At 42.0% G+C, this 12,654-nt stretch overlaps 1 protein-coding gene across 1 annotated transcript in view; it reads right to left on the bottom strand.

The window, feature by feature from the left end:
- CD163 (CD163 molecule) overlaps window positions 1–12,654 on the bottom strand; it is a 35,493-nt gene that overhangs the window by 5,445 nt on the left and 17,394 nt on the right. The window contains exons 7-14 of the mRNA XM_007469374.1: window positions 12,103–12,417; window positions 11,691–12,005; window positions 11,233–11,325; window positions 10,840–11,154; window positions 9,401–9,721; window positions 1,327–1,635; window positions 934–969; window positions 605–712 (exon numbers count right to left, since the gene is read on the bottom strand). Of these exons, the coding sequence (XP_007469436.1) occupies window positions 605–712; window positions 934–969; window positions 1,327–1,635; window positions 9,401–9,721; window positions 10,840–11,154; window positions 11,233–11,325; window positions 11,691–12,005; window positions 12,103–12,417 (1,812 nt within the window). The remainder of the gene's footprint in view (window positions 1–604; window positions 713–933; window positions 970–1,326; window positions 1,636–9,400; window positions 9,722–10,839; window positions 11,155–11,232; window positions 11,326–11,690; window positions 12,006–12,102; window positions 12,418–12,654) is intronic.

The following is a 12,654-nucleotide window of genomic DNA, read 5'->3' as shown; positions in this document are numbered from 1 at the left end:
TCTTTCCCTGGAGTGCACTTTACCCAGTTCTTTGATCTCTATCTTCAAAATTTGTCTCAAAACCTCCTAGAAGCCTCCAATACTCCGCTTCCCCTCTCAGTAAATTATTCTCTGTGCCCCTTTGTTCCTTATTCATAATACTGTACAATAATACATTGCTATTTATTTGTTTACATGTATATCTCTTCCACTAGACTGGAAATTCCACGAAGACAAAAACATTTGATTATCCGAGTCTGAACCATCTTCAGAACCTAGCACATTTCTTGACGGAACAGTGAAATTAGCAATAAGTATACAGTAGGAGCAAATAAATGTTTGGGCAATAAAGGAGTCATCCTGAACCATACAAGCATACTCATTCTAAACTATCAATTCTATAATGTCCCAATTATACATGTAGATAATGTATAGCAATCATCAGTACAAGCAGTGCCCCTTTTCTTTGAATTCTTGTTCCCTCTTTTGGGAAGCTGCTTAGATCTCTACTAGGTTTCTTCTTTCTGGCCATTTGATACCTGAATCTAATTTTTTTTTGGTTTTATTATCCCAAGAAACTTCTTATCCCATAGAAACGTTAGAGACAACATAATTTGGCTCAGACCTGTAAGCCGCTGTCTCTGTCTTCGCTTCTGAATCCACAAGAGGAGTACGGTGAGAGAGGCGAACAGAATGACCCCAAGGATCCCAAGTGCAACAATGGATGAGTGACCTGAGCACAGGTAAACATCACAAGAGGTAATAACGTCTTAGCTAAAAGACCTGGGATACTATCCCAGGTAAAAGATCTGGTTACTATCCCTCTCTCAAGTCAGATACAGGAGTGCTGAAGTAAATTTCAAATCCTCAGAACTTCTGACCCAAAGTATCTTAATAAGAGGGATTCTAAATAATGCAGACAATTAGTCCCATGCTCATAAACCCCTTGTATACCTGTGGCATTTAGTGATCTTTCATTCTTTGCAATTCCTGTAGGAGAAAAGAGGAGAGACTCAGTTCTGGGATTAATATATGGAACCACTATGTCTGTTTCCTGTCTGAGGCTTTAGCCTCTCAACCAAGAAAATTACTCCTTCCCACCCAAAACTAGAGGTGCCTAGTTTTTCATCTCTCTGCACATGGATACATGTAAGTTATGTGCTTGTCCTCGGTGAAGGCCAATGTATAACAACACATGTTTTCATCATTCTTCAGACTGAAACATCATGATTCTTTCCCCACTAGATCCCTGGGTTGGTACTTCCAGTCCTTCCATAACGCACTTCACCACCCACCCTCTCTTTGTTGCCAGAGATTCCAAGCTCAATCCAGACTCCCTGCACTCACCTGAGCACTTCACAGAAGCATCCTCCTTGTGGCCACAGTCACTGTGGCCCCAGGACAGGGCAGGACAATCCCACAGGGAGGACTCATTCCCCTTGCACTTCACTTCATTGAGCCATATGGGCCCCGTCCCCTGGCCAAACGCCGCCTCTTTTCCTGCCTCCAAAGCTAAGCCACAGCCCAGCTGTTGACACACCACCTGAGCATCGTCAAGGTCCCAGGAGTCATCACATACTGTGCCCCAGGAACCTCCGTGCCAGACCTCCACACGTCCAGAACAATTAGTGGTTCCTTCCTGAAGTCTTATTTTGTCTGAAAAGCCAGAGAGAGACATCTAGATCATTTCTGAGAAGATAAAACTCCCAGGAGGTCACGGGGAAAAGAGAGATTTGAAACTCTTTTAAAAATCTCTGTTTTAGTAAGCTGGGATGAAGTAAGAGAGTGGCATGGACATATATACACTACCAAATGTAAAATAGATAGCTAGTGGGAAGCAGCTGCATAGCACAGGGAGATCAGCTCCGTGCTCTGTGACCGCCTAGAGGGGTGGGATAGGGAGAGTGGGAGGGAGACGCAAGAGGGAGGAGATATGGGAACATATGTATATGTATAACTGATTCACTTTGTTATACAGCAGCAACTAACACACCATTGTAAAGCAATTATACTCCAATAAAGGAGAGACCTTCAAGATGGTGGAGGAGTAAGACATGGAGATCACCTTCTTTCCCACAGATACATCAGAAATATATCTACATGTGGAACAACTCCTACAGAACACCTATAGAATGCAGGCAGAAGACCTCAGACTTCCCAAAAGGCAAGAAACTCCCCACATACCTGGGTAGGGCAAAAGAAAAAATAAAGAACAGAGACAAAAGAATAGGGACGGGACCTGCACCTCTGGGAGGGAGCTGTGAAGGAGGAAAGGTTTCCACACACTAGGAAGCCCCTTCGCGGGCGGAGACTGCGGGTGGCGGAGCGGGGAAGCTTCGGAGCCGTGAAGGAGAGGGCAGCCACAGGGGTGCAGAGGGCAAAGTGGAGAGATTTCCACACAGAGGATTGCACAGAGGATCAGTGCTGACCGGCACTCACCAGCCCGAGAGGGTTGTCTGCTCACCCGCAGGGGCAGGCGGGGCTGGGAGCTGAGGCTCGGGCTTCGGAGGTCAGATCCCAGGGAGAGGACTGGGGTTGGCAGCGTGAACACAGCCTGAAGGGGGTTAGTGAGCCACGGCTAGCCGGGAGGGAGTACAGGAAAAAGTCTGGACCTTCCTAAAAGGCAAGAGACCATTGTTTTGGGGTGCATGAGGAGAGGGGATTCAGAGCACTCTCTAAACGAGCTCCAGAGACGGGCATGAGACTCTAAGGCTGCTGCTGCCGCCACCAAGAAGCCTGTGTGCGAGCACAGGTCACTAGCCACACCTCCCTTCCCGCGAGCCTGTGTAGCCTGCCACTGCCAGGGTCCTGCAATCCAGGGACAACTTCCCCAGGAGAACACACGGTGCACCTCAGGCTGGTGCAACATCACACTGGCCTCTGCTGCCACAGGCTTGCCCCGCATTCTGTACCCCTCCCTCCCCCCAGCCTGAGTGAGCCAGAGCCCCCGTATCAGCGGCTCCTTTACCGAAGAACAGACGCCCTCCGGCGACCTACACGCAGAGGCGGGGCCCAATCCAAAGCTGAGCCCCCGGGAGCTGTGAGAACAAAGAAGAGAAAGGGAAATCTCTCCCTGCAGCCTCAGAAGCAGCGGATTAAAGCTCCACAATCAACTTGATGTACCCTGCAACTCTGGAATACTTGAATAGACAACGAATCATCCCAAAATAGAGGCGGTGGATTTTGGGAGCAACTGTAGATTTGGGGTTTGCTTTCTACATCTAATTTGTTTCTGGTTTTATGTTTACCTTAGTTTAGTATTTAGAGTTTATTATCATTGGTAGATTTGTTTATTGATTTGGTTGCTCTACTCCTTTTTCTTTATATATAGATATACATTGCTTTTTCCTTTTTCTCTTTTTGTGAGTGTGTATGTGTATGCTTCTTTGTGTGATTTTATCTGTATAGCTTTACTTTTACCATTTGTCCTAGGGTTCTGCTTTCCATCTTTTTTGTTTGTTTGTTTTTAGTATAGTTTTTAGCACTTGTTATCAGTGGCGGATTTCTTTATTGGTTTGGTTGCTCTCTTCTTTCTTTCTTTCATCACTTTAATTTTTAATGATATTTTATTTATTTTAATAACTTTATTTTATTATTTTTTTCTTTCTTTCTTCTTTTTCTCCCTTTTCATCTGAGCCGTGTGGAGGACAGGCCCTTGGTGCTCCAGCCAGGAGTCAGGCCTGTGCCTATGAGGTGGGAGAGCTGAGTTCAGGACATGGTCCACCAGAGATCTCCTGGCTCCACATAATATCAAACGGTGAAAGCTCTCTCAGAGATCTCCATCTCAACACTAAGACCCAGCTCCACTCAACGACCAGCAAGCTACAGAGCTGGACACCCTATGCCAAACAACTAGCAAGACAGGAAGACAACCCCACCCATTAGCAGAGAGGCTACCTAAAATCAGAATAAGATTGCAGACACCCTAAAACACACCACCAGATGTGGTCCTGCCCACCAGAAAGACAAGATCCAGCCTCATCCACCAGAACACAGGCACCAGTTCCCTCCACAAGGAAGCCTACACAATCCACTGAAACAACCTTACCCACTGGGGACAGACACCACAAAAAATGGCAACTATGAACCTGCAGCCTGCAAAAAGGAGACCTAAAACACAGTGAGTTAAGCAAAATGAGAAGACAGAGAAATACACAGCAGATGAAGGAGCAAGGTAAAAACCCACCAGACCAAACACATGAAGAGAAAATAGGTGGTCTACCTATAAAGAATTCAGAGTAATGAGAGTAAAGATGATCCAAAATCTTGGCAATAGAATAGAGAAAACACAAGAAACGTTTAACAAGGACGTAGAACAACTAAAGAGCAAACAAACAATGATGAAGAACACAATAAATGAAACTAAAAATTCACTAGAAGGAATCAATAGCAGAATAACTAAGGCAGAAGAACAGATAAGTGACCTGGAAGACAAAATAGTGGAAATTAACTACCGCAGAGCAGAATAAGGAAAAAAGAATGAAAAGAATTGAGGACAGTCTCAGAGACCTCGGGAACAACATTAAATGCACCAACATATGAATTATAGGCATCCCAGAGAAAGAAGAAAAAAATATTTGAAGAGACTATAGTTGAAAACTTCCCTAATATGGGAAAGGAAATAGTCAATCAAGTCCAGGAAGCACAGAGAGTCCCATACAAGATAAATCCAAGGAGAAACATGACAAGACTCATATTAATCAAACTATCAAAAGTTAAATACAAAGAAAAAATATTAAAAGTAGCAAGGGAAAAACAACAAATAACATACAAGGGAATCCCCATAAGGTTAACAGCTAATCTTTCAGCAGAAACTCTGCAAGCCAGAAGGGCATGGCAGGATATATTTAAAGTGATGAAAGGGAAGAACCTACAACCAACATTACTCTACCAAGCAAGGATCTCATTCAGATTTGACAGAAAAATTAAAACCTTTACAGACAAGCAAAAGCTAAGAGAATTCAGCATCACCAAACCAGCTTTACAACAAATGCTAAAGAAACTTCTCTAGGCAGGAAACACAAGAGAAGGAAAAGACCTACAATACCAAACCCAAATCAATTAAGAAAATGGTAATAGGAATGTACATATTGATAACTATCTTAAATGTAAATGGATTAAATGCTGCAACCAAAAGACATAGACTGGCTGAATGGATACAAAAACAAGACCCATACATATGCTGTCTACAAGAGGCCCACTTCAGACCTAGGGACACATACAGACTGAAAGTGAGGGAATGGAAAAAGATATTCCATGCAAATGAAATTCAAAAGAAAGCTGGAGTAAATTCTCATATCAGACAAAATAGACTTTGAAATAAAGACTATTACAAGAGACAAAGAAGGACACAACATAATGATCAAGGGATCAATCCAAGAAGAAGATATAACAATTGTAAATATTTATGCACCCAACATAGGAGTACCTCAATACATAAGGCAAATGCTAATAGCTATAAAAGGGGAAATCGACAGTAACACAATAATAGTAGGGGCCTTTAACACACCACTTTCACCAATGGACAGATCATCCAAAATGAAAATAAATAAGGAAACACAAGCTTTAAATGATACATTAAATAAGATGGACTTAATTGATATTTATAGGATATTCCATCCAAAAACAACAGGATACACTCTCTTCTCAAGCGCTCATGTAACATTCTTCAGGATAGATCATATCGTGGGACACAAATCAAGCCCTGGTAAATTTAAGAAAATTGAAATCGTATCAAGTACCTTTTCTGACCAAAACGCTATGAGAGGGCTTCCCTGGTGGCTCAGTGGTTGAGAGTCCACCTGCCAATGCAGGGGACACGGGTTCATGGCCCGGTCCGGGAAGATCCCACATGCCACAGAGAGGCTGGGCCCATGAGCCATGGCTGCTGAGCCTGCACGTCTGGAGCCTGTGCTCTGCAACGGGAGAGGCCACAACAGTGAGAGGACTGCGTACCGCAAAAAAAAAAAAAAAAATCCTCAACAAAATACTAGCAAACAGAATCCAACAGCACATTAAAAGGATCATACACGATGATCAAGGGGGTTTATCCGAGGAATGCAAGGATTCTTCAATATACGCAAAACAATCAACGTGATACACCATATTAACAAACTGAAGGATAAAAACCATATGGTAATCTCAATAGATGCAGAAAAAGCTTTTGACAAAATTCAACACCCATTTATGATAAAAACCCTTCAGAAAGTAGGCAAAGAGGGAACTTACCTCAACATAATAAAGGTCATATATGACAAAACCACAGCCAACATTGTTCTCAATGGTGAAAAACTGAAACCATTTCCTCTAAGATCAGGAACAAGACAAGGTTGTCCACTCTCACCACTATTATTCAACATAGTTTTGGAAATTTTAGCCACAGCAATCAGAGAAGAAAAAGAAATAAAAGGAATCCAAATCAGAAAAGAAGAAGTAAAGCTGTCACTGTTTGCAGATGACATGATACTATACATATAGAATCCTAAAGATACTACCAGAAAACTACTAGAGCTAATCAATGAATTTGGAAAAGTAGCAGGATACAATATTAATGCACAGAAATCTCTTGTATTCCTATACACTAATGATGAAAAATCTGAAAGTGAAATTAAGAAAACACTCCCATTTACCAATGCAAGAAAAAGAATAAAATACCTAGGAATAAACCTACCTAAGGAGACAAAAGACCTGTATGCAGAAAACTATAAGACACTGATGAAAGAAATTAAAGATTATACATATAGGTGGAGAGATATACCATGTTCTTGGATTGGAAAAATTAACATTGTGAAAATGACTATACTACCCAAAGCAGTCTACAGATTCAATGCAATCCCTATCAAACTACCAGTGGCATTTTTCACAGAAGTAGAACAAAAAATTTCACAATTTGTATGGAAACACAAAAGGCCCTGAAGAGCCAAAGCAGTCTTGAGAAAGAAATATGGAGCTGGAGGAATCAGGCTCCCTGACTTCAGACTATACTACAAAGCTACAGTAATCAAGACACTATGGTACTGGCACAAGAACAGAAATATAGATCAATGGAACAGGACACAAAGCCCAGAGATAAACCCATGCATATATGGTCACCTTATTTTTGATAAAGGAGACAAGAATATACAATGGAGAAAAGACAGCCTCTTCAATAAGTGGTGCTGGGAAAACTGGACAGCTACATGTAAACACTCCCTAACACCATACACAAAAATAAACTCGAAATGGATTAAAGACCTAAACGTAAGGCTAGACACTATCAAACTCTTAGAGGAAAACATAGGCAGAACACCCTATGACATAAATCACAGCAAAATCCTTTTTGACCCACCTCCTAGAGAAATGAAAATACAAATAAAGATAAACAAATGGGACCTAATGAAATTTAAAAGCTTTTGCACAGCAAAGGAAAACATAAACAAGATGAAAAGACAACCCTCAGAATGGGAGAAAATATTTGCAAATGAAGCAACTGACAAAGGATTAATCTCCAAAATTTACAAGCAGCTCATGCAGCTCAATATCAAAAAACAAACAAGCCAATCCAAAAATGGGCAGAAGACCTAAATAGACATTTCTCCAAAGAAGATATACAGATGGCCAACAAACACATGAAAGAATGCTCAACTTCACTAATCATTAGAGAAATGCAAATCAAAACTACAATGAGGTATCACCTCACACCAGTCAGAATGGCCATCATCAAAAAATCTAGAAACAATAAATGCTGGAGAAGGTGTGGATAAAAGGGAACCCTCTTGCACTGTTGGTGGGAATGTAAACTGATACAGCCTCTATGGAGAACAGTATGGAGGTTCCTTAAAAACTGAAAATAGAATTACCATACGACCCAGCAATCCCACTACTTGGCATATACCCTGAGAAAACCATAATTCAAAAAGAGTCATGTACTACAATGTTCATTGCAGTTCTATTTACTATAGCTAGGATGTGGAAGCAACCTAAGTGTCCATCGACAGATGAATGGATAAAGAAGATGCGGCACATATATACAATGGAATATTACTCAGCCATAAAAAGAAATGAAATTGAACTATTTGTAGAGAGGTGGTTGGACCTAGAGTCTGTCCTACAGAGTGAGGTAAGTCAGAAAGAGAAAAACAAATACCATATGCTAACACATATATGTGGAATAAAAAAATAAAATGGTTCTGAAGAACCTAGGGGCAGGACAGGAATAAAGACACAGACGTAGAGAATGGACTTTAGGACACAGGAAGGGGTAAGGGTATGCTGGGATGAAGTGAGAGAGTAGTGTTGACATATATACACTACCAAACATAAAATAGATAGCTAGTGGGAAGCAGCTGCATAGCACAGGGAGATCAGCTTGGTGCTTTGTGTCCACCTAGAGGGGTGGGATAGGGAGGGTGGGAGGGAGACGCAAGAGGGAGGAGATATGGGGATATATGTATATGTATAGCTGATGCACTTTGTTATAAAGCAGAAACTAACACACCATTGTAAAGCAATTATACTCCAATAAAGATGTTTAAAAATAAAAGGATTATGATATTAAAAAATCTGTTTTAAAACTTTGCTTATTTAATGTGTATTTTAAATTTTACTTTTTTTTTTTCTTTTTTTTTTTTGCGGTATGCAGTCCTCTCACTTTTGTGGCCTCTCCCGTTGTGGAGCACAGGCTCCGGAAGCACAGGCTCAGTGGCCATGGATCACGGGCCCAGCCGCTCCGCGGCATGTGGGATCTTCCCAGACCGGGGCACGAACCCGTGTCCCCTGCATTGGCAGGCGGACTCTCAACCACTGCGCCACCAGGGAAGCCCTAAATTTTACATTTTTACAAAATTCATCTTTTATGAAAGCATATGTCCCTCCAGCAAACTGGGTGTATTTCATCCTGGACATAAGAATATTAGTGTGACACGTGAAACTAACACAGCATTGTAAGTCAATTAAACTCCAATAAAATTTTTTAAAAAAGAATGTTAGTGTGACCTTGGAAATGTCAAATAGATAAAGTTAACATTGTAATTATATAATGTTAAATTCTCTCAAACTACCAGGTAGTTTAAAAAGGTGTAGAATGGGAAAACAAGTCAGGATTGATCTTTCTGACTGCTTCTCTCTTTATATTAAATGTAACGAGATACTATTTGAAAGAAAAATGGGGCGATTCAATAGTCAAATGCTGAATTACATATTCTCTTCTCATTTGTTCACGGAGATAGCAACTGAATAAAACTTTGAGAAGACCGTCAGAGTATGATAGTTTTGGGGAAATGATCACTGATCCTGAGTACCTACAGGCCAAATTAAATACAACCCATTACATTATCCAGGTAGAATAAGGATTAACCAAAGTTCACTCATTCTTGCTTAGTTAGACCAGAAGATGCTAGTGGAGCTACAGAATGGAAGTTTCATACAGTCCAACAATACTCACTGGCACACGAGATCCAGGTCTCCTCCGAGGGGCTGGCCAGTCTCTTCTTCCATGGAGATGATGGGCATTGCCATAAGGTGTCAGGCCCTTTAGGACACTGAACATTGTCCACCCACATGTGTCTGGACATCGTCTTGTCTGAAGATCCAGGGATGATGCTCCCTTTGTCCGCACAACCCAGCTGCCTGCATACCACTCCCACCGTGGCTGCAGACATGTTACTCTTGCCAACGCTGCCCCAAGCTCCATTGTAAAAAACTTCCAGGTGTCCTGCACAGGTCTCTCTGCTGGTTTCACTGATGAGTCTCAGAGACATGAACTCTGGGGTGAGATAGAGAGTTAGCAGTTTTAAATCTTTTCTGAAGATTCAGAGGACTCTCTCCCTTTACTCTGATGTGAGAATGGATTCAAAAATAGGTACGATACACTAGTAATTTCACTACTAGTAATTCTTTAGAAACTTCTGGATGACTTGGTAGATTTTGTTAAAATATAGTATCTGTTCTATAAATATTTCTGGTTTTCTAGTCTTGGATTTTGTAATTAGAGACCTGTTTAAAATGCCAACAGTGATTCTAAGTTGACTTCTAAATCTTAATCAAAGGCTCAGAGCCTTTAATGAATTACATAGTTTGGATTTTTTTCTCCCTAAATTACTGTAATTTTAGCTTTCTAACCCTATTCTGTTCATTTTTTGGCAGTTGTCCTTGATAGTTAAAATTTATTGAGATACTCAGCCACTAAAACCAATGTTTTATATACATTTCCTTAAAATGAAATATTTCCCTTTCTGACACTTCACGGTTTTGTTGTGTATGTCCTCTACCAGATTTACATCACTGAATGTGAGTGATAGCAAAATCTCTTCTGGCATACAGAATTTTTCACTTCCCTAAGCCATAGCGCTCTTTTTTCCCATACACTACAACTGAGTACATTTCTGCACTTCACAATGCTTTCTAAAATCTTACCACGTATACAAAACAAGAGCAGTGCCCTGTTATGGTAATTTATCTGTCATTAAAAATTACTTGGGCATGGTGATTATCTTTTTCTCTGTAGAATGTAGCACCAAATGTATTTCTGCTGTCCTTTTTAATCTACTTTATTAATACAGCTATCATCAAGTGGTGCACTAAATCCTTACCCAATATCCAGCTCCACATATGTTTATAAAAGAACTTATGATTAGTTTTGCTGTCATTTTCATGATATGCAAACTCACTTCTGAATTTTTCTCTTTCTGATATTATACTACCTTGCACATGAGGTGGCACTAATTCATCAAATCCACACTTCTGGCAGCCTGAATCTCACAAGTGTTCCCTCTCAACCTGTATTTTAGGGAATTTGCTCGGATTAATATCCTTCACTACCCTTTGCCCCACCTCAGTCCTTTCTTATATAATTATAATCAATTGTAATTATGCAGAACTTACCTGAGCAGATAACTCCTGCATCCTCCTTATGCCTGCAGTTGTGCCGCCCCCAGCCATGGGAATGGCATTGCCAAATACGAGATTCTCTTCCATTACAGTTCACCTCATCCAGCCAGATGGGCCCTGTTCCTTCCCCAAAATGAGCAGAACCAATGGCATTAATGGCCCCTCCACAGCCCAGCTGTTTGCACACCACGTGGGCATCATTCAGGTCCCAGCTGTCATCACAGATGGTGCCCCAGGAGCCCTCATGATAGATCTCTATTCTCCCAGCACAACGCCCGCCTCCATTTACCAGGCGAAGTTGACCACTCCCTACAAAGAGAAAAGAAAATATAAATGCATTTCTAAGGATTTTGAGATCATTTTCATAGACTGGTCCCTGATTCTTACCTATGCAGGGAACACCACTTTCTTCTGAAAAAACAGAGCTTGTTGGGTCCGAGGATGATGAATTGCACGGGGGTAGCGTCTGACTCTGGTTTCCTGCAAACACCAAACGTCATCAGTCACAAGAGATACAAAAAGTTGGGGTGAGGAAAGGAGGTCAGCTGGAGTGTTAAATAGGTGAGCTAGGACAAACATAGCTTTAGAGAAAGGTGGATGGGTCAACCAGGCTGGGAATGAATCTGAGAAGGCACATGGTTAGGCACTAAATAATTATGAGGTCCGTGAAAATTAAGTTTACTTTCCCTCTAAAAAGATAAATGAAGTTAATATTCTGGCACACTTCTCACGATCCCTCAAAATGGATCATTCCCTGTTACTTCTGTTCTTCACTATAGTTACACCCTCTCTTAAGGCACACCACCATGGGAGAGGCTCATCGTTGGCTGCCCTTTTTCTCTTACCTGAGCAGATGACAGAGGCCACTTGCCCCAAAGAACATAGCGATGCACCCAGAGCAGTCATGGGACAGTCTCCCATGTGCCGCTCAGTCCCAGTGCAGTGAAACATGTGCCTCCAGACCTGCCCACTTCCTTTCCCAAAAGGTGCTCCTCTTGGGGTAGAAAGGGCAACTCCACATTTAAGCTGCTGGCAGAAAACATGAGCATCTTCCATGTCCCAGTGAGAGTTGCAGAGAGATCCCCAGGTCCCAAGAATCTTGAGCTCCACTCTTCCCTCACATGGGGACTTGCCATTAACCAAGCGAACTTCTGTGTATCCTGAAAGGAGACAGGGCTTTAAAAAGATGTCTGTGACTACCTAACCCTCCCCTCTTCACAGTACGGGAACAAATTGAACGTGTGCTCTGGGTCTCACTTGAGCAGACTACTCCAACATCCCTGCTGTGTCTACAAGTCCCGTCTGGGCGCGGTGCTACGGGGCAGAGCGAAAGATGGGACTCGTGCCCCTCACACTGGAATTCTTCAGCCCAGATCTGTCCGTTTCCTTCTCCAAAGTGAGCTCCCCCCAGGATAGAGACGACTGTGCCGCATTGTAATTCCCTGCATAGCACACTGGCCGCTTCCAGAGAGAAGTCAGAATCACAGACGGTGCCCCAGGTGTCGCCATGTTTCACTTCAACACGACCAGAGCAGGGAATGTCCCCTCCGACTAGTTTGGCTTCCCTGTGGGCTGAAAAATAATATTTCAGTGAGAGAGAACATGATTCCAAGATTTTCCTTCATGATGAGAGTGAGGCAGGGAGTGAAAAGTGAGAAAGGGAAGCTATTCTCTCCTCTTGGTTTTTCTGCCTAGAGTTCGGCTTAGCAAATTCCAGACCTCCCCATCCTTCATTGGACCACTTCATCGGAGACAGTTCTGGAACTTTGCCTCCTGGAACCTGTAATTCCTGGAGCATGATCACTCTTT

The sequence above is a fragment of the Lipotes vexillifer genome, unplaced genomic scaffold, assembly GCF_000442215.2.
Source record: "Lipotes vexillifer unplaced genomic scaffold, Lipotes_vexillifer_v1.1 scaffold395, whole genome shotgun sequence".
Classification (NCBI taxonomy): domain Eukaryota; kingdom Metazoa; phylum Chordata; class Mammalia; order Artiodactyla; family Lipotidae; genus Lipotes; species Lipotes vexillifer.
The sequence above is the reverse complement of the archived record's forward strand: the minus strand, read 5'-3'. Positions and strand labels throughout refer to the sequence as shown.